General features: G+C 39.9%; 1 protein-coding gene and 1 pseudogene across 1 annotated transcript; both read right to left on the bottom strand.

Moving 5' to 3' along the window:
* Window positions 1-39: 39 nt before the first annotated feature.
* Window positions 40-4,365, bottom strand: LOC130250849 (pantetheinase-like; annotated as a pseudogene).
* A 2,940-nt stretch (window positions 4,366-7,305) lies between these two features.
* SLC18B1 (solute carrier family 18 member B1) lies at window positions 7,306-24,305 on the bottom strand. The gene is made up of 14 exons (XM_056488831.1): window positions 24,179-24,305; window positions 23,651-23,790; window positions 22,518-22,613; window positions 20,810-20,883; window positions 19,269-19,416; window positions 16,299-16,455; window positions 14,696-14,832; window positions 13,142-13,243; window positions 12,158-12,249; window positions 10,915-11,010; window positions 10,283-10,357; window positions 8,770-8,863; window positions 8,626-8,672; window positions 7,306-7,822 (listed from the first exon to the last, which is right to left on the bottom strand). Exons 1-14 carry the CDS (start codon window positions 24,213-24,215, stop codon window positions 7,750-7,752), a joined length of 1,368 nt encoding a protein of 455 aa, XP_056344806.1. The 5' UTR covers window positions 24,216-24,305; the 3' UTR covers window positions 7,306-7,749.
* Between the last annotated feature and the right edge of the window lie 1,911 nt (window positions 24,306-26,216).

Here is a 26,216-nt window from a genome sequence, read left to right on the forward strand (position 1 = left end):
GGGAATAATGTTCTATGGCTGCTCATACTCCAACAAAAATTTCAAATAATTAAAAACTGGCTTTTATTGGGGCACAACTCATTGAATCCTACACCACTAAAATAAGAGGAATTTATTTTCTATTGTTCTCAGTGTTAAGGCCAAGCCTAAGCCAACCAAAGTTATCATATAAAAACACATACCCAACACTCCAGCAGAGTATTGATTTTTGCTGCAAAACTAAGTCACATCAATGTGCAGTGACTATGCTGTTAGATAAGGCAAATTGAAAAACGTAATACCATTTTAATTATGAATATTAGTATTAATTACCATTTTTTGTAATTAAGTAGTATTACTGAAACAAGCAGATGAAAGCTTGAAGGATCTGCTGTGAAATCATGCTGAAGCTTGATGTGTCTGTGGAGGGTCCTCCTCATACCACCTCCCAAAGAGTGTTACACTCAAAACTGGCTTTGATGTAGTATTCTGACTTGTCAGACGTCCATCACTTAGCACCTGGTTATGAAAAAGTAAAAACAGCAGAAGCATCTTCATAGCAGTACAATTGCACAGCACACATAAAAGAATATATTCATTAATTTTGACCTAGTTGAGAGAGCTCCAATCTCAAGTGGAGCTAGCAGGAATTCAGAGAAAAACTACGTTTCTGTCTTGAGGGAGATCTTGTTCTAGAGGATTTGGGGGAACTGGCAAGCTGAATTACTGTATGAATCCAACCAGGAAAATCAGGCAGAAATAAAGGCAGAGAACAGAGTATGCTGATAACAACTAATTGTCTTTTGTAGGGCCTTTCTGACCTCTGATGTCTGACAAGTCACAAGGGTGTCCCATTACCTTGAACTCCCCAGGGGCCAGCTGCACCCCGCTGTACAACACTTCTGGGAAGACGTAGCTGGTGCCAAACGTGCCACTGAGGGAGAACATCTCAAACTTGGTCTGAGCTGTCTCCACAGGCTGCCCACATGTGCTCTGCTGGGCAGAGTGCAGATCTGTGGGGAAGAGGAGACAGAAAGGCAAAACACCACTAAGCTTTCAGCAGCTGTGAGCTGGATTTGACAGCAACAAAAGCTGTCATGATGAAAAAGGATCCAGTACATCTATGCATTTATTTATTATACACTCTGTACAATCCTCTATATATTTCTAAGTATATAGAAATTATTTGTAGCACACTAAAAAAAAAGCCTAGCAGCATAATTTTGAAGAATCAATACATTGACAAGCTAAATGAATACAAATGTTATATCCATATTTAGGTTCCTTACTTTGTTAGATAATCAGATGGTATATAATCACATCAGCACTATGGTACAAACCACTGGGCAGAAATGCTCTCGTGACAAGAGCATTCCTATAAAGACAGGGAGAAATGTACATTCTTCTGTCCTTTTCATATACATACACAAAAACCTACTTAGAATCATGAAATCATTTAGGTTAGACCTTTAAGATCATCAAGTCCAACCATTACCCAGCACTGCTAAACCAACCACTAAACCATGTCCCTAAGCATCACATCCACACATTCTTTAAATATCTTCAGGGATGGTAACTGAACCACTTCCCTGGGCAGCCTGTTCCAATTCTTGATATTGATTATTTTTCCTAATAACAATATAAACCTCCTCCAGAACAACCTGAGGCCATTTCCTCAAGTCCTGTCACTTGGAAGAAGTGATCCACCCGACCTCCACCTCACCACAACCTCCTTTCAGGTAGTTGCAGGGAGAAATGAGGTCTCCCCTCAGCAATAAATCCTGACAAACCTACAACCTGCAAAACCTGTAGAGAACTTCTGCAAGATGTATTGCAGATGTGCAATCAGAACAGAGCATACATACTTAATTGTCCTGTCCTTGCTGAAACTGCTGGGTGACCTCACCTTCAAGGGTGTTACACCATAGGGTCAACCCAAGGTCTACTCTTCCATCATTTATAACATAGAAAAGGAGATTAACACCCCTAATGAAGTCAAAATGAATCATGAAGAAAACAAAAGTTTGGGGGGCTGGGCCCAATTAAAAAAAAAAAAAAAAGCAAACAGACTGTAAAGAGAGTATTCAAATAAGAGGAGAAAACTCTTACCTGCAAGTAACACTGTCCTTCAACAACATGCAACCCATCAAAGGCACCTAGGATATAATTTTCATCTTGCTGCTTCTCTACCATCTTGTAAGTGAGATGATAATAGAGGTCTTGCTGATAAATGTCTCAATTTCCCTCAGATTCAGTAAGTTACATGAAGGAGAAGAGATCATGGTAAACAGCCCCACTGAAAGAGAGTTTGTTTGATGGAAGCTGTTTGATCTGGCTGGCATACCAGTTAGCAGCAGCAGGATATTCAGGAGAGCTGTGGCCATGAACTCAGTTCTGTCACCAAAAGGTGGCCATTATCCATTTCAGTATTGTAGTAACATGCTCTTGGACCATCTGAGGCATAAATACACTCTCTGCAAACACTTAACACCAGAAATTTTCTAATCTGAAAGCAAATATATGGGACAGGTAAGCAGTAGTCACTAATTACATATTTGCATTTTTTTTTTTTTTTTTAATTCTAACATTTACCAGACTGTTTTGAAACTAAATTGAGCCTTCAGAGACTGCAATCTTAATGGTTTTTTGCCTTCAATGGAAAGTAGATCAAAGTCTGATGTTTCATGTGTTGTAAATGACAAGATTAGTGTCCTGATTATATATGATTTAAGTGGCTGAAGTTTTGCGTTCTTCTTTAACTGAATTAGAAACCAGTAATTCTGATTAAAATGGGTGCTAACACAGTCCAATCAAAAAGTTCTGTAAAGAAAAGATATTACCAAAATTCACATCTATATGCAAGTGCTTCACATAAATAGAGAAATCCTTAAAGCCCAGAGTAAAACCTAGTCATAAAGAATATGAGATTTATGACATAGGGTCATCAACAACTGAGAACTAAAGGAATGGCTCACATCTGCTTTTATTTGAGTGGCAAAGTTTAGAGCTACATTTTAGCAATAAATTTCTCTCAATTCTGCAAACACATGCACATAAAATTTGTGCTTGACTTCTAGCATCTGCTCAGGAAAAATATCCAGTGGGAACAAAGCCTGCAAAGAAAATCTGACACACAAGGTCTCCAGCCCAGAAGAACTATTTGCAGAACTCACTCACATTTCTCAGAGTTAGGGTTCCATCTAGTGGAGAAAATGAATTTTGGTTCTTTACATGGCCAAAACACCAATAAAACACCAGGGTCAGAAGATGAAGAAAAATGCTCATAAACTCCCAGGACTGATTATTTAACAATGACTAGAGGTTTTGTAGTCAACTTAAGAATTTCCAAGTTCTTGAATAGCACATTTTTATTTCCTTTATATCAAGAACATTACAAGTTCTCATGTCCTAAACTGGATGGCTGACAACCAATGGAAGGGTGTTCACTCAAACAGTTGGGAACAGAATGGTGTCAACCTAAAATCTGCTTGCCAAGACCACAGCTGGGTCATGGTAAAGTATGTCTGCACAAGTGAAAGTGCCAAAGTATCCAAAGGATGTATTGTAAGTCACAAATCCTGGATCCTTGGGGTAATGAAACTGTTCCTCTGTCACAAAAAGGTTGTACTGCTCATGGAAAAGAAAAAAAATAATGGAGAAAATAAAATATTAGAAAATAAATCAAACCATTCGAGTTAAATGAATGTTGAATCATTCACATAAATACAAGTAATGGAGAATATGTTTTGTGAATGTGCTATATGTTAATTTCAAATAGAACTCATACCACTGCAAGAGAAGTCAACCACAAATATCTGTTGCTTCTGATTTGTATCAGTAAAAGGGATTAGTATTTAGTTGTGAAGAGTTTATTTAGGATGTTAATGTTTAAATATCTTATGTGTCACTTCCTATTGAGATGCAGTAAAAATAGAGGGTTTATTGAGCTTTACTTCTCATTTAATTACTTGCTTTTAAATTTAGAATAGTGGCAGTAGTTTCCACCTGCCCTCTGACAATTGGTCTATTATGACTTTATGTAGAAATACATTCAAGCCCAGGAAGCAGCTTCTGTTTCACATCTTTAATCTCCTGAGAATCGTGCACTTCCTGAACATTGTAAAATTCTCTCACCTTGTAATAACAAGCCACCAGTTTCCCTTCTGAGTCAAAGACTACATTGGCATTGTACTGATAGTGGCCATCACTTGGGCACCTCGGGTCACTGGGATTACATGGTTTCTTGTCTCCCATATTAGCAACCACATAGATGGAGTTATTCCTTGCCAGACAGCTCAGTCTTTCAAGCACAGGTGAGGGAGCAAACCTAATCAGGAGGGAAGAAAGAAAGAAAGAAAACATCAAAACCATTTAATCAAAAAAATTTCCAGTGTTAAGATTACAGATCATCAGTCTGACAGATCTAAGTTAGTCATCTACAAGGAGACTGTTGCTTTCTGTTACTTGACAGAAGATGGCAGATTTGTGCTTCAGAGCTTAGCTGAAATGCTCCCATCACTTCTCATTAACTGAGGAATGCAGGGGCTTCCTTGCAGTGGAAGCAAACCTTCACACCTTCAAGTCTCCATTCTGCTGCCAGCCTGTGGCACAGCACTGAAATTACACCCACACATGAGCTAATCTCTGCCGTTCTGCTCCAGCTCTCCGTGTGGCTGGTGTGCTGAGCTAGGCTAGGATTTGTTTCTTATGAGTGTTTTCTTACCTGCCTGCTTACTGCAGCTTCAAAAAATGGTGCAATTTATTAAGCAAAATAACAGAATAAAAAGGCTACCATATCATGATTCAAAAATCTAAGTTCTATATTGTGCAGTATATTCTTTCAGTAGTAGTTGTTATTTTATTCACAAATATTCCTAATAATTCTGTATCAAACATTTTCTACAACATGCATAGAATTCCTTACTGAAACACAGATTCTGTGTATTTGTTTTTCTATTAAATAAATCTCAACTTTCCTGGTATACTAACTAAATTAGGAAAAACTTAAACTGAGAAAAAATAGCAGAGAAAAATTATGAAGAAAGTTGTCTGAAGCTATTTATGGCAACTGCATGATGTCTTAACTTGGCTTCATTACACAGAACTTGTTCCAAGACATTCAAAACTATCAACAACCACCCCTAGCTGTCTTTCCCTTCAGACTACTCCCCCATGTATAACAGGGATGATATCTTCCAGGATGAGCACACAAAATCCAGTCCACCTGTGGGTCTGGGATATCCTCAAGATAAGGGTACACTGTTTCCCTTGTGAAGACCCATCTGTAAACGCCATCTTCAGGAATCACAATGATATGGGCACCCTGGTATCAGCATACAAACACCATTAAGACAATAAAAAATGGTCAGTGTTTATTCAAACAAATGTCTCTAATGACTTTATGACTCTCATGACCTGTCTAGCTGCTTCCTTGATGGCTGCTTCCAAAATTGCATTATTTTTCTCCATCAGCATCAAGACCTCCTCAAAAGAAACTGGCACTTCAGTATCCTCTGACAAGACCACATTGTGCTCATAGAGAGCTGCTAGTCAGCTGCTACATCTGTGTCCAGGACACAGGCCCCCAGAGCAGACAGCGCCAGCACAGCAGAGGCACAAGTTTTAGGAAGCCCCATGTCTGGAGCTTGAAGTCACCAAGACAAGGCCACAGGCAAGCAAAGGCAGGGGACTTTAAAAAGAGAAAGTATTGCACAAAACCTGGGAATTCATTCCCCAGGGTGGCTGAAAGCTGACACCCGGAGATGCAATGACCCTGCCTGGAAAGTCTCACAATATCAAAGCCCAGAATGCTGCCAGCATTGAGCAATCTGCCTTACACCATGGCAGGGAAGTCAGCACTGTGCTGCAGCCAAAGAAATGCATCAGCTGCCAGACCTGTGAGTCAGCCAGGCTGTAGTGACAGAGCTTGAGGCAAGCCTGGGTCCCAGCAGGAAAACAACATTGGAAAATCCCAGCAGAGACCAGCACTGCCCAAACCTAAGGGTGCAGGCAGGGCTGTGGAAGGCAGACAGGCAGATGATCCTGAGCTCAGTGCTGCCACACTGGGCTCCTCCTGCTCAGGACTGCCCTGGTCCAGTCAATTGTAGTCTTGCTACACCTGGCACAGTCTCAGCCCATCACAGCTTCTACAGCTGTGTCAGTAGTGGCAGGGTGATATTCAGACCTGCCACTGCATGATTCAAGCACAGCACTAACCAGGGGGGTGGCTTAGCTTCCCACAGAAGCCCTCACTACTCTGTTAGAGGGGCTGGTTAAGCCTGTCTAGTTTCTACTAGTGGTCTGGTGAAGTTCACACATTGTAGGGCAGCTCACTAATTTCAGTGACATTTGTGCTCTTTTTGGTCTTCTGGTTCCTCTCAAGTCTTAACAGCACACATCAGGTCAGTGAACAAATTGCACATGTCTACGTGTCTACAGAATGCATCATGTCTACAGATCTGTATCTTGCATCCAACTCTAGTCCTCTCAGCTCCTTCTTACCTGGCTCATCACCAGCACTGGCATGGTCAGCACTTCCTAATAAGATGAGGTGCACATTCCCAGTTTCAGTAAAGTCTAACATCTGATGCAAAAGGGAAAGAAATCTATTAACAAGATGTTCCATGGGGAAGCCTGCCCTTTGGTACTCTGAAGTTTCACATCTCATTTGGGTACCACAGCAGTTATTCTTTCTAGTCCAAAAGAGTTCTACAGAGAAAAAAGTATTTCTTATGTAAAATCGAGGAACTGTTCACAAAAGAAACTGACTGGAAGTCGCTAGGACAGATCACTTTTCTTATTTACTGGAAAACAGCCACCACATAGAACCCCTTCTAAAAGCCAGCTATGGGCTCAATGATAAATTAAAAGACTTTTGCCACAACCAATGTCAAGAAATCTAGCATGAGTTTGACAGCAGTGTCCTTCTCTCAGTTCCTCTTGAATATCTTTAGATAAGCAACTGGAAGAGGTGAGGAAATGTTTTTTTTTTCTCCCCGTAGTAGCCCTAGACTCCTGATAGGTTTGCTGTTGCAGAAGCAATTAGTACAAATATTCCAGCTAGTATTTATTAGCAAAATCAATCCTCACAATCACCAAGCTGAGTCTTCAAATATAACACAAACATGCATTTATCTTTCATGTATGTATATCAATGTATACACCAGATTCCAAGTCTTCCCCAGGACTCAAGATCAGTTTTTTCTGGGTAGACATAGCAAATGTTCATTATTTTTGCATCTCATTTTCAGGCGTTCTCAAGATAACACAAGTGCTGGTAGACAATAATTATTTTAGACTCTTGTTGTCTAAGAAAATTTACAAAACTTAGGAAAAAAATTGCTTTATTGAAAATAATATTGTTTAGCCCTTTATAATTTCAAATTCTGTTTTTACAAGATAATGAACTTCCTTTAAAAAAGTACAGCAAATCATGGTAGCAAAATATTACCCAAGAATAATGCACAGCATACAGAAGTATGGAAACCAGATATTTGAAAACATCATTTTCACATACAGTGTTGAACTGTACATGGAACACAATTAAACAGGCTGACAGCTGAGGGTTACTCATCATTCAGGAGAACTTCCAAAAGAAAGGCAGTCAGTGTTTAGTGTTTCAAAACAGTAATGCCTCTACAATTAAACCACAACTGGTTGTTCACTAAGAGATCATGTCCGAGCTCCAGAATAATGAATCACTGTTAAGGGCAGTCACCTCAACAGTAGGTTAAACCACAATAGCCAAGAGAGAACTGAAAGTATGTCTGGCTACATCTCATTGCCCATCAGACGAGTCCTTTCTTCATTATCACCAGGAGGATTTTGCAGGTTGGAACTGGAACTGTTTGCATAAGGAAAAGAACAGGAGAGAAAACACAGATTTTATATTCTCTAGATACTTGTATGTGAGGCCAACATAATAGGCAAAAAAGCACATTACACGCAAAGAGCTACATGGATCACTGGATTTGGTTCCCTACTCCTGCACAGAACCATGTACTGTTCATTTCCATACATACAATGGTTCAGACTGAAAGGAACCTTTAAAGGTCAGCTACCCTGCCATGAGTAGGAGCATCTTAAACTAGATCAAGTTGCTCAGAACCATGTCCACTCTGGACCTGAATGTTTCCAGGGATGAGGCATCCACTACCTCTTTGGGCAACCTGGTCCAGTGTTTCACTACCCTCACTGAAAATTTTTTTCCCTATATCTAGTCTGAATCTACCTTCTTTTAGTTGTTGGTGAGGATACTAAACAGTACTGGTCCCAAGGCAGACCCCTGAGGGACACCAGCTGTCACTAATCTGTGTCTGGACATTGAGCTGTTGACCACTGCTGTCTGCTGTGACCATCCAACCAATTCCAGCTCACAGACATCCTCCTGGAGGAACTGTCCATAGGGTTTGCTCATTAATGCCACAGTCCTGCTGCTTGTATAGAATAGACATTGCCTGGTTTAGCTGTCCGTTTAGGCCAGTAGGGATTCAGGAAACCATACAGACAAATTATTTAAGCAATGTTTTTATTGCTTATCTTATCATTCATTATTAGGTTGGTAGTGAGGAAAAAACGCAAGCACAGATTTCAAAGGTTTGCTTTATAGGATTGCAAGAAAAATAAAGAATAAATATCTTAGCATACCTTTTCCTTGTTGCCTCAATGATATAAAATATTCCAGTTGCAAGACCCTTTGAGGAAACAGCGAGTTACAATTGTAGTATTCATAACAACCTTATGCAATAGCTCATAACTGCAATAGATATTTAAAAATGTGTAATTACTTACACTTAAAAGTGGCCATCCTCCTTGGATGGCTGCAGCCCACTCAAAACCCAGCTCTTCATATAGAAATCCTCCCAGAATTGGACCTACAAATGCCCTGCATCAAATCAAAAACAGGTATTGGCATCCCAAGCATAAAGGATTGCATATTCTCAGAGAACTGTTTTATTGGGTTTTGTGGCCTTCCTTCATAGACTCTCACCTTTGACAACAAAGAGATTTTCTTCCACAGACCTAACTTTCATAAAATCCACAGTAAGTATGAACTTGTTGTTTTCCAAGGCCCCAATAAATCTAATTATCTCCTCATCTGGAAATAGGATCCACATTAGAAAACTGAATGCAGACTTTTTCAGTAGACCCCATTAAGGACCACGTTCTAAGAAAACACCTATACTGATCAATTCTATAATAAGAGAAATTCAAAGTCACGTTCCTCAAAACACAAAGTTTCTAAACTTCAAGACAAACGTCTGATGAATATAAGCAGGTGGGGAGACACAATGTGACAGCCACAGTCATTGCAAGGTTGAGCTGTGTGTAACTGCCCTACACCTTCATGCCTGTCTCAAACTGCAGGTTATAAAGGTTATACAGCTGCTGTCTCATTATGAAAGGTATTACATTATGTGTTCTCTCATGACAGAAAGGGAAAAAACTGTAAAACTAGAGAGACATCCTGGAAGCAAGCTGCATTATAAAACCAGGCAAGATAGCAGCATAAACTTTATACTACCTGTGTCTGTACTGAACCCAAATAAACAGGACTGCTAGACAGCTGTATCTTGGAAAAAAGATGGTGCAAATCTGTGCCACTGAAACATACCTGCAGCCACGTAAGACTAAAAGGACAGAAAAAAATATTCTGTAACTGGCTGGCAATAGGGACACTGTCACTTCCCACTGAGTGACAGCTCTGAAGGGTCATTCACTCAGTAGAACCTTTCACTTATATCTGGGATGATGAACCTGAGTTATAAAAACACTGTACAGAGTTACAAACACACTCTGCTAAGCTATACAAACATAGACCTTAAAGAATTGCTATGGCTTAAGAAGAAGATTCTATGCTAAGCTATCCCAGACAAAAGAAGGCAACGTAGAAAATGGAAAAAGGAGAACAGAGTAAGCCAGGAGCAGACATCTAGCTCAACCCATCTGGGTGGACTTAGTTTTGTAAAAAATTAAGGTCCACATCTCTTTATATTGAGCATTAGATATTTTAGTGAAAAGAAAAATGACTACATGGAAGTGCAAGCAAATATCCACTTTAATCACTGCAGGTTTTTGATATGCAGAGCAGTATGTTTCAAGAAAGACAAGTTCAGAGCATTGTCAAAACAGAAGTTCAGAAGTTTTACCTTTTGTTGGGTAAAAAGTTTTGTTTTAACATGCCTACCAGGCACCTGTCAAGCAAGAACTTTTGAATCAAGATCAAGACAGTGACAGCCAGGTTTCCACGTGGCAATAGTGTGGAACAGTTGAACTCATAGCTTACAAAAAGGGGTACACTTACCCAAGGGACCACATGGCATTGAAGAGACCAGACACTAGTCCCAGGAGACTCAGACCTTCTTCAAATCCATTCTCACTGCAGAAAGATAGACCAGTTGAAGTAGTACAAGAAATACTGTGTCTCAATCTGTAGCCTTTCCCTATGGACTTTTCCCCATCCTTTTAATTTGCACACCACATAAATAGTTAAAAAGCAAAAGTGTAGAATGTCTGTTTACCCAATACTTTCTTCTTTGCTGCCTCTCTGGAAGATTGCAGTGCTACTCCTCATCTCTGATTTCTCCCAAGTAAGATCACACCATTGCACCAATTCCCCATGTTTCATATGGCAAGTGTGAAACTGTGACAGGTGGCTTTTTAGAAGCAAAGACCTTGTTCCAAAAGGAGCATACTAATAAGAGTAAATCAAGACCCTTCTACGTTGTTACTGAGGTACACATTTACAAAGTTATACTGGGAGGATAATGACTGGGGTGCTCAGTCAGAAAGAACTAAGATAACAGAGTAGTGTGTTCAAGTGTTACTACTGCCTTTGCCTCAAAAAGGGGCAAAAAAGTCACACTTCACATTCACCCCTGAAAAACAGTTCCTAGTGTCAGTAACATGAAAGAAGGGATGGACTGAGTTACTTACTATGCACATTGCAGAATCTCTGGAAACACTGGAATAGCACTCATGCCAAGGGAAAAGCCAATCAAAACCAACACTAGCACAAATATCCACAGCTGACTGAAAGAGAGACATTTACAAGAAGTTAGCTACTGAAGACTCTTTCCAGTAAGGACTCCATTTGACTGAAGGCTGTTACATCAGATCTCCCTGACTTGATCAGTAAACGATGTATCTTTAAGCCATACTAATACTTGAAAAATCCAGTTCTATGCTTTAGAAAAAAGACTTTGTAAAAGAATATGAAAAACCCGTGCTCAAATGATATATTTTCTTATCAAATGCAGTTCATTTTATGAGCTGCATATAGGGAAGATGTAGATACATGAGGTTAACTGAGCAATGTCTATGTGCAAGCACCAGACTTGGTTTGTTGCAAAAGTCAAGAATTTTGAAGTTAAAATTTTGTAGCCTAATATATTACAACCAATTAGACTTAGCTAAAGAATTTTGAAGACTTTACTAATTTATTTTTCTCCCCAGCTCAAATCTATTATCTAAATTTGAAACCGCACCAAAAATCTATGATCTTTAAAAATTAGCAACCTAGGAGGAGTTCTGTGCATCAACAAGTCTATTACTTTAACAGAGTATCTAACCTAGGACAAAAGGATTGTGTAATTGTTTTGTGAATGTAGCAGAGTGTTCTGCTGCGAATTAACTTGAGAAATATGACATTGCAGCATTCAGGTGCAACAATGTCTTTGCTTTGCTAGTGAAAACAAAACTATAATCTGTCATTTTTCTCAGTAGGCTATATACAAAGAGAAATAAAATCAGTACTGCTGCACGGCCATGCAAATAAATCCCATAGTTTAAGAACACTGATGAAATAGAAAAATTTGGAAAATAAGACAAAATGAGAACTTTATTTTGGTGCACTGCAAATGCCACAAAACTGTGAGGGAAGGAAAATAAAAAGCAACATTCTTCCTACCATACACATTAACATGAACAAAGTAACAGTAAAAATGAAAGAAAAGCATCTATTTTATGAAGCTGTAAAATCTCCATTTTCAGATGCTTTCACTGCTCCAAATTCACAGTCTCATGCTACACATCAAAAAACCACATTTTTGATGGTCAAAGGTAGAAGTTAAAAACCAAGTCTATTTCATGGTCAGAGCTGCTAATTATAGACTTACGGACATACATGATTATGGCTGAAAACATCATATAACAGGACAGGCTCAGGTAGAGGCAGTACCTTTCAATGTGCAGAACAGGAGCAGGTCCTAGCATGAACAGGCACGCTGCTGTCATTAAATCTCCAAATATCAGCAGCCACTTCCTGATGTACTGTGCAAGAAAAGGAAAAGCTACACCATTTAAAATCAGGAATTTGTCATGTGCATCAAGAAAATTCTTGTTTCCTCACCCCAGATGAAATCACTGGCAGCAGAAGCTTAGTAGAGATTCCAAGATACTAAGCAATGGTCCTTCTCAGTTAGCAAAGTATTTTAGGTCTTAATCTTCTTTAATATTAGAAACACCCTGTAGCATTTCACGATGATCTTTAAGCTCCTTCCAACCCAGGCCATGCTATGATTCTACGTAATTTTCATGTACAAAGGGCATTACTAGTTTGTGTCAGGAAAAAGTGTCAGAAAACCGTTACTGTCCTTCAGGCACTGCATTCAAAGTGTAGGTTTCCTTGATCAATTAGCAGTGGTTGTTGAACAGGCAGTTTTAGGTGTACCACTGTCAAAGTCTCTTTCTACGGTGCTGTTAAGAACTAAAGGACCAGGCTAAAGGATAGGCAGCCCACTGAGCTGATCTGATTTGGATATTACACTTTTTAAGATATAAAGTCAATACAGCTAACCAGAACTCTTTACTCCTCTTCTCAAAAGCTAATAAAAGTAGATGTAGTTAAAAGCATGGATAACTGGGGCATATTTTCCCACTCTCTACTCCATATTGCTTGGAAAAAGATTGTGCTTAGTCCACTAGAAAAATTCAGCACACTTCAGCTGCTTGTCTGATTTCCTTTCCTGACTTAGACATTATTAAATTACCCTGGATCTTGCAAAAGAGATCTCCCATGTAATGGATGCATACCAAGATCTTGAAAGGCAGATCCCTTTACAAGACCAACCCTGCATCCCGTGTTTCATGCATTGTCCCCCATCTTTAAACAAATGCACAGAGTGCTTTAGTAACCCTGCACACACAGCAGGGCGGGACTCACCGGCAGTTTGTCACTTAAGAGTCCAAGGAGGGGAGAAGACAGGGAGTATGAGAGTGCCAAACCAAGGAACACCAAGCCCACATAACCAGCTGGGAGTTTGAACTATGGAAAGGAAGACAAATAAAAGAATAATCAAGACAAACTACATATGCTACGCTCATTGAAAGACAATCCAAGAATTATATATTAAGTCAAAATACTGAAATGCTCAATTTAAAGTATTTTACTGATACCATACAGAGGTTTTTTTCAAGTACTTAAAATCATCCATGGAGCTTCAGTTTCACTGCTTTCATCAACACTTTTTAAGCTTGGAGTGATGGAACACCTGACACAACTGTACTCATACAAAGCCTAAATAATGTCAGGAAGAAACATTATGCTATGTCCCCTACACTGGTACCCTGAACTCTAGCATTACAATCTGACACACTTGAAACAGACACTTCAGACACTGAAATTTCAATGGATTTAGTCTCTACCTCTCCAATCTTCAGTTTTATTTGCATTAGAAAAGCCTAAGTACTGTATTCATCCATTGTTAATCAGTACATCTTAAAAGTAAGTAGTGCCATAAAACTCAATTCTAACTTTTCAACATAAGAATGATTTTTATGAGAATGAATAAGAGGTTTTTTTTGCTAACACCTTGAGGCCCATATTTTCCTAATAGAGAGACATATTTCTGCATTGAAACAAAATGTGAAATGAATCAAAAGCATCTTAGTTTCTCAAATAAGTGTGTTAACTAGGAGGTAGAATGTATTCCAAGATGTTTCATGTGGTATAGACTACATAAATATTCACTATTTCCTTACCATGCAAATACATTATAATAGCTCTAATTTAGTGGCTAGAATAGCTGCCAACAGGGTCACAGCCCTTTCACAGCAAGTATCTCTCAGCACAGAGCACAGGGAAAGCAGAAGAGCCATAGAAGAACAAATTCTACAGTGGGATAATTTCAGATCCCTCCTGGGAGATGGAAGATGTACATTCACATCTCCACTGATGAAAGAGGTCAAGTCCCCTTCACCCTGGACAGGAGCTCAAAGTACAAACTAGGCAGACAAAAAGTAGCACAGCCATCTGTGAAATATTACCCCTTGGAAAAACAATTAATAAAAAAAGCCCTCGAAGACCATTGCTTAATTTCACCTAGGAACAAAATCTTAAAGGGGTTCACATCAAGAGATATAACACTGTCAGTGACTGTAGCAGCTTCCAAGAATTTTATTTCAGTAAGGAAGAAAAAGTCCCTTTTTTACAAAAGCAGTTTCTATGCCCTTTTCAGAGACAGTACTTTGCAGCTGAAAGACATTAAAGTGGAGAAAGCCCATTTTAAAAGGCCTTACATTTCTTCATTCTCAAAGTTATCAAGACCCAGCAGGAAGAGGTGGTGCAATGGATATTACCAGTACTGTGGAAATCAAGTTATTTGGAATTCATACAACAGTTAACTAAAGCAGTGTTAATTGGATGAAACTCAATTTTGTTAAGGATATTTACATTTATAACCAGTTACTTACTTCACTGGATGCTATCAGGACTTACCTTCTTTAGAATAAATAGAGACATTGTGGGATCCATAAAACCCAAGCATGCACTGAGAGAAAATATAGTAAGACAGAGTATTAAGACTTTTGGCAGAAGAATGAGCTTCCAAAAGGATTCCTTCCTAGGAGTCGAATCTGTTTCAATAGAAGAGGGTGGGAAACTGCATTATTTTCAGCAGCATAAGCTCATGACTGATCTCCTTGCTTTAGAAAATAAAAAGTATTTCCCTTTTTCTAGTCCTCTTACTCCTGTTGTACAACAGATGAAAGCAAATAGTTGATTATTATGTGCTCTACTATTTTTATAGTAAAAACCAAAATTTGGTAAGTGAAGAAGAAAAATATACAATTTAGATTCCTGCAAATCCCCAGCCTGAAAAGAATTAAAGCACGTATTATGTGAAAAAAGTATTTGCTTCTCTGCTAGCAGTCATACAATTAAATCCTCATGGATATGTCTCAGCTTGATACATGAACACATATATGAACAATTCATAGCTAATAAAAGAAACATGCTTTGAGAGTAAGATAAAAAGATTGCTATTTATCAATTGAGATCTATCCAAGTTTTCTTAGCAACTAATTGTACTTCAACATATTCAATTTGTACTCCAGAAAACATCTTTCAGATGTTATAATTATGTGGGAATTTTAAGTTAGGCCTCTTCCAGATGGTGTTTCTCCTGTAATACTTGAATGTGGTCTCAAAGTATACAAAGAACTAAAAGTTCAAGCATTAGCATCCACCAGCTCAGAGCTAACATTTATGTAACATACTTCCAAATTGGCAGCGATATCATGACAGTTTCAGAGCTTGGGGAGGTCAGGGGGGAAAGTCAGCAGTAGCAATACATGGTAAGTTTCTTCTAAAGGCCAATACACTTGAAGTTATTTTCCATGGTTTTCATATTGAAGGATAAAAAAACTAAAGAAGCATTTCAAAGTTGCTAGCTTTTTTTTTTCTCTAGAAAAGAATAACAGAACTGTAACCTTACAATTACAGTCTTGTGTGAAGACTTATCTTTAAGCTAGTTTTCTGTCCAAGCAGAATTATCTAAAATTTAACAAATTTATATTACCTCCATCACTTCAATAAACCCCTCCTTTATTAACTTCAACAGTTTTTCATGTTAATCAGATCCTGCATTGCTCAGTACAAATAAATGCTTCTTTTTCTCCTTATAATTAGTTTTCCCCTCCACTGTTAACTCCTCAAACATGTTGAGTTTTCCCATTTTAGGCAAAATCTGTCTCCAGCTTTTCTTCAAATAGCTGCAATGACAAACCTACAGGAAGCAGACACAACTGGTCCTTTAAAAGCCCTAAATCTAAGATAGAAGAAAACAAAATTGTATTTTAGTTCACTTCCATACAAAGTTCCTAGTGTTTGCAGAAATAGGCATGAGAAGCTGTACTAATTTCAGGCCATCTCATGAATTTAAGTTAGCATTAAATATGGGCATGATCAAGATGATCAGCTAAATCAGCTGGAGTTTTGCCCTCTGACTTGGACCAGACTCCAGAAGCTGACACTTTTTTAAAGACACTGAAGTACATGAGAAGTTAAGGTGAGTGAAGGAAGCAGGTAGAAGGATACTCACCATATTTTGGCAATATACACATATTCACAGGCACCAAAGCCAACACTACACATCCCAGCGTGATAAAAGGGATCTCATAACCAAATGATTGATACAAAAAGCCACCCAAAGGTGGGCCCAGCACCAGTCCAAGTCCTGAAAAAATTTCAAGGCTGCCCTAAAGGATGAAAAAGCAAGCAGAAACAAAGTAAGTATGTTGAGAAAATACAATGCAACAATACAAAGCAAGCTATGTGTCTGAGGAGCAGCACAACACATCCAGGGTAATGAAAGGCAAGACACTGCACCACTAGGACAAGAGCCAGCAGTGACCTTCACAGGGTGGGATATTCCACAGTTATGTGTGTGACAGCCATAACCTCTTTTGGTTCCCTACAGGGAACCACCTGTACTGCAGCACTCACAACTCTGCTGTCACCTAACAGATCTCAGTCTTGAGACAAATGCTCCAGTGGCAGAAAGCATCCACATGCTACTCAGACTGAAGGGATCACCTCTCCCACCTGCCATTACATCCCAGCTTGAGGGAAGGGATCTAAACAAATCTACTCAGATGGGACATTCTCTCATGGGATTAAGTACATGTGCCAAGTTAAAGCTTTCTCTCCACAAACACCTGTTTGGACTCACTCTCTAGTGGTAGAAAAAAATAGTGGAACTGCAATGGGGACAACTCAGATTGTTTTGGATATAGTTTAATAATCTGGTATGTTTTATAAAATACTAATTTGTAAAAGGACAGTAATACAGATACATCTTGTGCAAAACATCATAGTCACCACTATCAACATCTGCCTCAACACTTGATTAATCAATACTTAGACCACCAATAAGAGCTGGTGGTAATAACTGCTTATAGATGAAAGTTTTGATAACTTCCACAACCCAGAAAGATACTCCAGGGAATCATCCTCATCTTTAATTTTACTGATACAAGTCAGAGTAGTCAAATGCCCTGAAAACGGCAGAGTCAGCAAAAGCCAAGTTCTTTACACTAGATCAGTCTAGGGTTGCAACCTTTTTCTTTCCTAGCAAAAAAAATAAAAAAACTAGTAACAACATATGACTAGTAAGTTACAAGATTTTCAGATATATTTGAGATTCTGAAAAACTATGACTATGTAGGCCATTAACATCACAGCATCCAGATGACACTTTCACTTTTGTTGCTCAAAAGCCATAAAAAATACTTGATTTGTGAGACTTTGGTTCAAGTAGTTTACATAATTTGGGGCTGTATATCATTTAGCCTTCTAAGTTAATGGAGTGGGGAGGGTATGACTGGGTATGACAGTATGAGACAAACCTGATACTGAGAAGTGAGATTGCTTTATGTTCTGCAGTCAATACCTCCTCCCACAGAGGAATCACATGACAGATGCTCAACTTCCCACTCCAACAAGGCTAATGTGCCTGTATTTAATAACTTCCCCATATACTCTGTAGGGTACCCAGCAGGTGAAAGGAAGGCTGAAAACTGGTACCAAAATGAGGGAGAGGAAAGGTGCTTTTCAGCATCTAGCACTATCAAGAAGGATAATAGAGAGCCAGGCTAAAAAAACCTCATCCAGTTCTTCAGGCTTCAATTTTAAACTAGGATGCACCTTGCTCAAGCAATCACCTCTTTCTTCTGCCTCCTGTCTCAGAGCCCACAGTAACAAGAACTCTCCATCATGTCCACCATTAAGGACACTAAATACACATGAATAAATATGGAGAGGTTTTATTCCATAGCAGAACAAGACACTAGAGTATACAATATGGTAAAAAGACAAACATTTAGAAGTCATCTGGCTTTTCACAGCACCTTTTCTAGATTTTAAACAAAGGTAGGTACCAAGCCACAGCTGTGTATAATTTCTGATTCTGGTCTTGAGATGACCTTCACCACCATATACTGTTTTCAGCCATGCATCATGGTTACTGTGCTGCCATAACAGAATTTCTTTTTAACTCTGATTAAAAAAATCAGTAACTAAGTCCCTTTAAGTCAATGTTTCTTTACTTACTTATTTAAATTATGTTTTAAAATTTGCAAATAGGAAACCTTAACCTTATTGACTGAATAAATCCAAAACATTATTATAATATATAAATTGCTCTCCAATGAGAAGGTCAGCTAATCACTGCTGATACAACTTAGTAGTTTTTTCTAGTTAGAAAGATGTATTCTTATAGATATATATTTATTTATAGAAGTAATTAGCTTAACAATATTAATAAAAGCAGCAAGTTTTCCAATTTTATTTAATGTTCTTAAGTATGTTCTAAACATTTGTTCACTCATTAAAATTTCACCCAGTTATTTCTGACAGAACATATTTGAACTGAAAACCAGAATGTATTGAAAAATAGACAGAAAAAGCAGCATTTTTACTAAACACAAAACTTTTCTTCAACACCTTAAAATCTCAACTGAAAAAGGGCAATATCTCTGGCTGAAATGAATTGTTGATGATCAGAAACACTGCTCTCCGGATTTCAAGAAATTCTAGCTCTTGTCTTTTCATACATAACTTTCATCACCAGATTAGAAAAATTAAGCCAAAATTGTTTCAGTTTTACATCTTTCACTTAAATCAACACCATTTCAATTAATTTACCATTCATTTTAATCAATTTACATGGATCCTTTGCATCCAGGTAAAAGTAGTCACTAAAAGCTGTACTAATATTTTATTAGTATTTTGTCTTGACTTTCACTGAAGAGATAACTACTGCCACTAATGGTCAGTTTTCTTCAAAGCACAAGCAACTAATATATACTGCTTAATTTATATCTAACCAGAGTTATGCTAAGGTCTAAACTCATTCTATGACTGTGATTCTAGATTTCAAACAAAACATTCCAAGATTATTTCAAATAAGCCTGCATAGAGACAACAGACTTTCTGCTTTTGATTTTAGGTTGTCCACTAGCAATTTGTCATACTGCTGGTACTCAGCTGTAGCACTGCTTTCTGAACTTACCAGGACAGTAGCTATATTAGTGGGAAATGCCTTTGCAAGGATGGAGAACGATGCTGTAATTGCTGCTGCAAAGCTTATTGCATCCATTGCTCTTACTAAAAAGCAGAAACTGATGAACATTGGTCCACTTGGCACCTTGTCAAGCATTCTGGAAAAGAAAAATCCCAACAGTAAAAACAGGACCTCTCTCAGGATGGAAGAAGCCATCTACTAAAGGCCCTAGACCACAATTTCTTGCTCATTAAAAGACACAGTTACAAGACACTCAATGCTTTCTATTACCACTGTTCTGGTTTAGAGCAAATTTGGGAGGAAAATTCTAAAGGGGTTTTCTTAGAAAGCAGATTCAAGTGGCCCTTTCCCCTACTGGTTTGAGAAGATTTCCCTGGAGAAAAGTGGAAAAAAACCTGTGTATTTAACAAGCAAAGGATTCACAAGCATAAAAGAAAATGAGTAATATTAAATAATAAAAGTTCTTGCTGTTCTGAAGCAATGGCAAACTCAGAAAGTCCTTGTTGTGGAGTGTAGCTTGGCTCACTCAGTCTCTTAGCAGTCTCTCCTTTGCTGGAAAAATGCTGTGTCCTGGTGTGAGCTCCCGGTATTCTTCTGGGTTTTCAGTCCAAAGCAGGGCCGATGAGTTCCAAGAAAAAGAAAAGTCACAGTCTGGGGAACTCTTTTACTTTAGCTAGCTAAAAACTAATTAAAATAAAAAGAGAGCTCTTTTGTGCTGTCTGTGCTGCAGACAACAGAGTCTATGAGAAGGAATGCGTGGGAGGAAGTCCAGTTCTCTGAAAACAAACTGCACGTTTTTTCTTTCCTCTCTTTGCTCTCAGAACCAGTCTTGAAGGTGCAGAACTTAATATTTGGTATGAACAGAACAGATGACTGGGGATACAAGCATGATAAAATCACTCTAGGACAACCACTTATCTTTGAACCACATCCATGAAATCATTCAAACTCTACCAAACTATTTCTGGCAGCTTTCTCCTTTTCCCCTTTGCTTGGCAATGAAAAAAACATGAAAACCGTAACCTGTGAAGAACTCCAGTCTCACCTTTGCTGTATTTTATAGCTTTTCCAAGCACCTCTGCAGGAAGTCTGATGTGATGTGTTTGAACCAACTAATAAGAGATACCTTCATTGTTAAAAAAGCATTTATTTTGCTAAAATTAATCTCTACCAGCCAGGCAAAGCTTCACATTTAAGCAAATTATTTTTAAGAAAAGAATAATTAAAACATTATGCAGAAATAGTTTTCTTATTGCTGCACTTCGAATGCTTCTCACCATCTGTAAACTACTACTGAAGTAGACAGAATCTACCTCCTCTGCTTTCAAAGTGGTAAACAGACTCTGAAACCTAGTGAAAGGTTCATTCTGCTTTCCAAGAGGCAGATAAAGATGCAAGAAGTTAGATGACCTAACCAACACATAAAAGATGCCCAAGAGATTCTACTTTTGTTTTGTGTCCATCTTTTCATATGGATGAAAATGATCAGAAGACAAATGCAAAAAAACCAAGCAACAGAAATTACTTACCCAAACAGAATGGTCACACATCCTGAAACAAACATCCCTGCAACAAACATGAATTTTGCTCCAATTTGTGAAAGCTGTAAAATAAATACCATTTTTACATGTTAGTACTTCAAGGAAAGATCAAAAATTTTCAACATAAGTTACTGTAAAGAAATAAAAATATTATGGGAACTTTATAGCACCTGTAGCTAAAAAATTGGGAAACACTGCTTCTGCTGGTGTGCCTTCATTCAATAATGAACCTAAAGATACTCTGAACAGTTAAGTGACTTAACCCAGTTTTAAAAAGGTAAGACAATGCTGCAGTTTCTGCAGAGCAGCAGGTTACAGCAGCATTTCTCATTATAAACAAGCAGTAAGTTTGTTTCCAAAGCTCCCCTCCAGCACTGAGGCAAGGCCAGCAATACCCATCACATATCTGGCTAGTAAGAGTCAATGCAAGCTCATTTTCAAGCAAATTTATGACAACCCTTAACAGCACAAAGCTTTGGCATAGAAACACAGCACATTCAGGCCTCCTCACTCATTACCAGGGAAGGATCCCACCTTCCTTCATTTCAGACTCTCTCACAAGAGTTAAGGATGACAGGAGGCATGCCATAAAGCAAATTCAATCCTGCAACAAAGTACAGCTGAGCTCCTGATTCTATGCTGCAACTTCCCCTAAAGACAATAGGTATTTCAGCTCCTTTTTTGTTCAGGCCTGAACAAAGTCCCTGCCTTTCAGCCATTATTACTAAAGCCCACATTTTGCTGAGTTTCACTGAAACCCTCATGATTTCTGATTGCTGCACTGTCCAGGTCTATTGATGCTCACTTCAGCTGTCTGCAGTGAGAATGGCAGACTCACTCTCCCCCCTGTAAAGTGCTTGGTGAGGCTTGTGCCATAGCTGAATGCCACTACAGGCACCAAGACTTGGACTTAGAAATGGCACTTATGTGACACTTTATGAGCCACCTTAGCACCAGAGAAAAGCACTCACCACAGGGTTAGCAAAGAGGCTGCTCAGCCACATCTCAGACAGAGATGATTTTGACTATGCAGAAGTCCCAGCTTAGGGAGCAGCCCTAGCAAATAATGCATAGACAGCAGTGCTCCAGCACATAGACAAACATTTATATAATTTATTTGTGATTTCTTCAAAGTGAGAAAAATCCTTAATCTGTTGGAAAGCTCAAGTTACAAGAACTGGAGACGTTTCTCCCATATTACTACAGAATGAAGTTGAAGGGGAAACTGAATTAAGCAGCAGAGAATCATAATAGGGGCAAATGTTTAAAAAAAAAAATAGAAAACAACATACCAGAAAAGAAGAAGAGGTGCAGCTAACTCAAGAAAAAACAAAACACCTTAAGAATGTTGCCAAAAGTGAACCGAATATACAAGTAAGTGCAACAAATAAAATGAGGTGGCGGGAGAAAGGAGGCCATAGAAAGAATTGATCATCAGATTACTCTAAAGCAAACAACAGTTAACCAGAGAAACAAAACAGTTACATATCGGTTGCCCTATGCTACTCTTAGGAACAACAGAAGAGCACTGACAAGACTTAGATTACATTCAGACTGACTGATCAGACTCCAGTTACTGCAGACAAAAAACTGCAGGAGCTCTACTCAAGAGACATCTCTTTTCTCAGGCTTGCAGAACTATCTTCATGTACCAACCTGTGTCATAACAGAAAAAAGTTGCTTCAATTATACTTACATAATTTCCCAATATTAAAGCAGCCAAGAAATTGAACAAAGCAAAACATCCAAAAATCAGGCCAACAATTGTGTTACTGGCACCTTTTTTTTCTGCCTGCAAAAAAGATCACAACCTTGTAAAGACATAGTCAAATTCTTGAGGTGAATAACATTCATGTCTTGTACATTTTATTGTCTATTAATGCAGTTAGAAAGCAATTTCTTTTCTCAAAGGCAGTAGGGGCTCATAAGGTAACAACACAATTTAAATACATGTTGCACTTCTAATACGTCATCAAGGGAAAAGTATTGTTAATTTGTCAGTGAATAGAAATTTGTGTTATTTGCTGAAGAGGCAGCCAGACTACATAAAGGGGACTTCAACTGGTGTGCAAGGCCACTAGCTACAAAACTTTGATCCCTTGCACAGTGAGGGGGCAGTAAACAGAGATACCTGTTATCTTCACTATGATACGCCACCCCATAATAAGCACCAGACAATTTTTTACTTATCTAGCTGGCCAAATAAACTCACTCGGGCACAAGTAGTACATAGCAATATTTAGACAAAAATAATATCTCTTTGTAAATACTTGGTAACAATTTGGTCATGGGAGAAATAGATTCCTGCTGCAAAGGCACCATGATCATCTTTTTCATCCTATATTTAAATACCTTATTCATTCAACATAAGCAGAGATTTTATTTTTTTTCCCCCCTTCCTAGGTCAGGAAGCTAAAACAGTTCATGATGGCCCAGAATGAGTTAGAGGAAGCTAAAAGTCACTGAGTGACTAGGGCACAGAAATGCAAGTCTGGACATTGGCAGTTTAATCTCAACTCTACAAAACTACTATGCAACACTGAGCAAAAAGTTATTTCACTTCTCCAAGAATCCTCTTTGACTTTTATCTCATCTCATTAGTTTGCTGCCTCCTCTGCTGTCATAAGGAAGATTAGCCCATGGACAGTGGGACAGGTCACCATTTTATGCACTGTAGCTACACCAGCCTCATGCTATCACTGAATTCCCACAACTGCAAAGCCTTAACAGCTTACAGCTAGCCATGAATGTCCCATGGAGTTCAAGATATTTCTGGAAGTTTCAACATGCAAAAAGGAAATTAAGAGAGTAGCTAAGTTGTTTGTTTACCTCTGAAGGAAAAAAGGGTCCCAGGATTGAGTAGCATATCATTGAACTGAAATTTATAGAAGCTGCTGCAATTAATGTAAAAAGCTGATCTCTGGTAAACCGCCTTGATTCCTCACCAGCTGCTTCTGACACGCCATCATCTAAAATTACAAAAAACAAATATTAATAGAGTATTACAAGCTGCCAGAGGGGAACAGCTTACAGACCAGGCTGGAAAATTAAAACCCTCTGAGAACGGAGCCGAGCCGTGCTGCCTTTTGCCCCGCGCAGGAGCGCAGACCTGGCGCGGTGCAGGTGCGGTGCCGCTGCCGGCAGCCGCCCCTCAGCGCGGCCGGAGGCGCTGGGCCGCAGCCGGAGCTCCCCGCTGCACCTCAGAGCGCAGCCCCGGCCAGAGACCCGGCACAGCCCCGGCACGACAGCCGGCCCGCTCCCTGCGCTCCCGCTCCCGGCCCGGCCGCAGCCCGCGGGGAGCCGCTGCCCCGGGCCCGGCCGTGCGGGCGGAGGAACGCGGGGCGCCCCGGCTCGCACCTGGGGGCTGCTCGCCGCCCGCCGCCCGGCTGCCCATGGGCCCGCAGCGGCGCTCCCGCCGCCCGTGTGGCAGCGGCCGCGGGCTCAGCGAGCGCCGGGAGCGGCGCCAGCCCGGCCGCCGGCACTGAGCATGCCCGGCCGGCGGGAGCGGCCGCCGCGCCCCGCGCCCGGAGCCGCCGGGACAGCGCCGGGCCCGCCGCAGGGCTGCGGCTGCCGGGGGCTGCGCACATGGCCCGGGGCGTGCACACCTGGCCGGGACATGCACACCTGCCCGGGGCATGCACACCTGGCCGGGACATGCACACCTGGCCGGGACATGCACAACTGCACAGGACATGCACACCTGCCCGGGGCATGCACATCTGGCCGGGACGTGCACACCTGGCCGGGACATGCACATCTGGCCGGGACGTGCACACCTGGCCGGGACATGCAGAACTGCCAGGGGCGTGCACAACTGCCCACGGCATGCACAACTGCACAGGACATGCACACCTGCACAGGACATGCACACCTGGCCTGGGGCATGCACACCTGCACAGGACATGCACATCTGCCCGGGGCATGCACAACTGCCAGGGGCGTGCACAACTGCCCAGGACATGCACACCTGGCCGGGACGTGCACACCTGGCCGGGACGTGCACACCTGGCCCACGGCATGCACATCTGGCCGGGACGTGCACACCTGGCCGGGACGTGCACACCTGGCCCGGGGTGTGCACAACTGGCCCGGGGCATGCACACCTGGCCCACGGCATGCACACCTGGCCTGGGGCATGCACAACTGCCCACGGCATGCACAACTGCACAGGGCATTCAAGATACAGTGTTAAGATTCGTAGACCAAGCAAGATCGCCGGTTGTTACACAGCCTCCAGCAAGTTGCTGGATTCATGATACAAGGGTTTAATGAAAATACTGCCGCAAGAATTAATAGCTGTAAACGGGCCAGGAGTAAATTCATGCTGGAGATGAGGAAGAGGTGGTATAATCAGTGCATTTGACACAAGGTCTTGTCCGGAGGGTGGGAAAGTGAGGAAGATGAGGTGTGAGCTGAGGATAACTTCCCAATATAGTAAGAGACAGAGCACCTGTTACTTGAAGAGAAAAAACACTATTTTTAAAAGTACTATTTTAACTAGCTATCAGTATTCCATCTAGCCACCAGTTAAGATGCTTAAAAAGGACATTTCAGAACAAATGTTGTCATGTACCTAACTTTAGAATCTCACATTCTACATAACAGGAAAAAGCAGAACCACATGATTAGGAAACTTAAAAGCTATTAAGCAGCCACAAAGAAAAATAGCAACATGTTCTTTTGCTGAAGCCTACTTTGAGAAGATATTTTGTGTGGTATATGTTATGGCTGTTGCAAAGTCCCTAAAAACTACCTTGAACTTTTCCTATCTGCCTCCAGAAAAAGACATAAACACAAATACTTTCTGTAGATATTGCTTCTTGAGTAGCCCTATCCCCTTCAGAAAAAAAAAGAAAAAAAAAAAAGAAAAGAAAAAAAAAAAACGAAAAAAAGAAAATAAGAAAAAAAGAGGAAGAGCACTTGCAAGTCATCATGAATTCACAAAAGGAAAATAACAAAAGATAACAAAAGATAAAAGCATGGTATATTCAAAGTATGACACACAAATAGAGTGAATAGAGTGAAACAGAAACTTATAGAGAAAGAATAAAACTGTGGCAAGAGAATAAAGCATTAGTTTTTGTGGCTGGAGATGCAGTCAATTATCTTCAGGAGATAAAATAGTTCTTATTCCAACTACTTGCTCTTTCCAGTCTAGACTCTTAACTCCACAGCTTCCAACTACTTTCAAACCCCAATCCTCCTTTCATTAATAATTACATACAAGTAACTCAACAGAACCTATAGAGTCAGATTTCCACAGTCAGTGTGCACAGAAGGCTGAAGTGTCAGAAATAGAAGTGATACATGGCTCCAATAATGATACATGGCTATGATCGTCCTTGCCTACTGCTCATTATTGCCAGAAGAAACTTGTTGATAGAACATGTTGGTT

The sequence above is a fragment of the Oenanthe melanoleuca genome, chromosome 3, assembly GCF_029582105.1.
Source record: "Oenanthe melanoleuca isolate GR-GAL-2019-014 chromosome 3, OMel1.0, whole genome shotgun sequence".
In the NCBI taxonomy this organism is placed as follows: Eukaryota; Metazoa; Chordata; class Aves; order Passeriformes; family Muscicapidae; genus Oenanthe; species Oenanthe melanoleuca.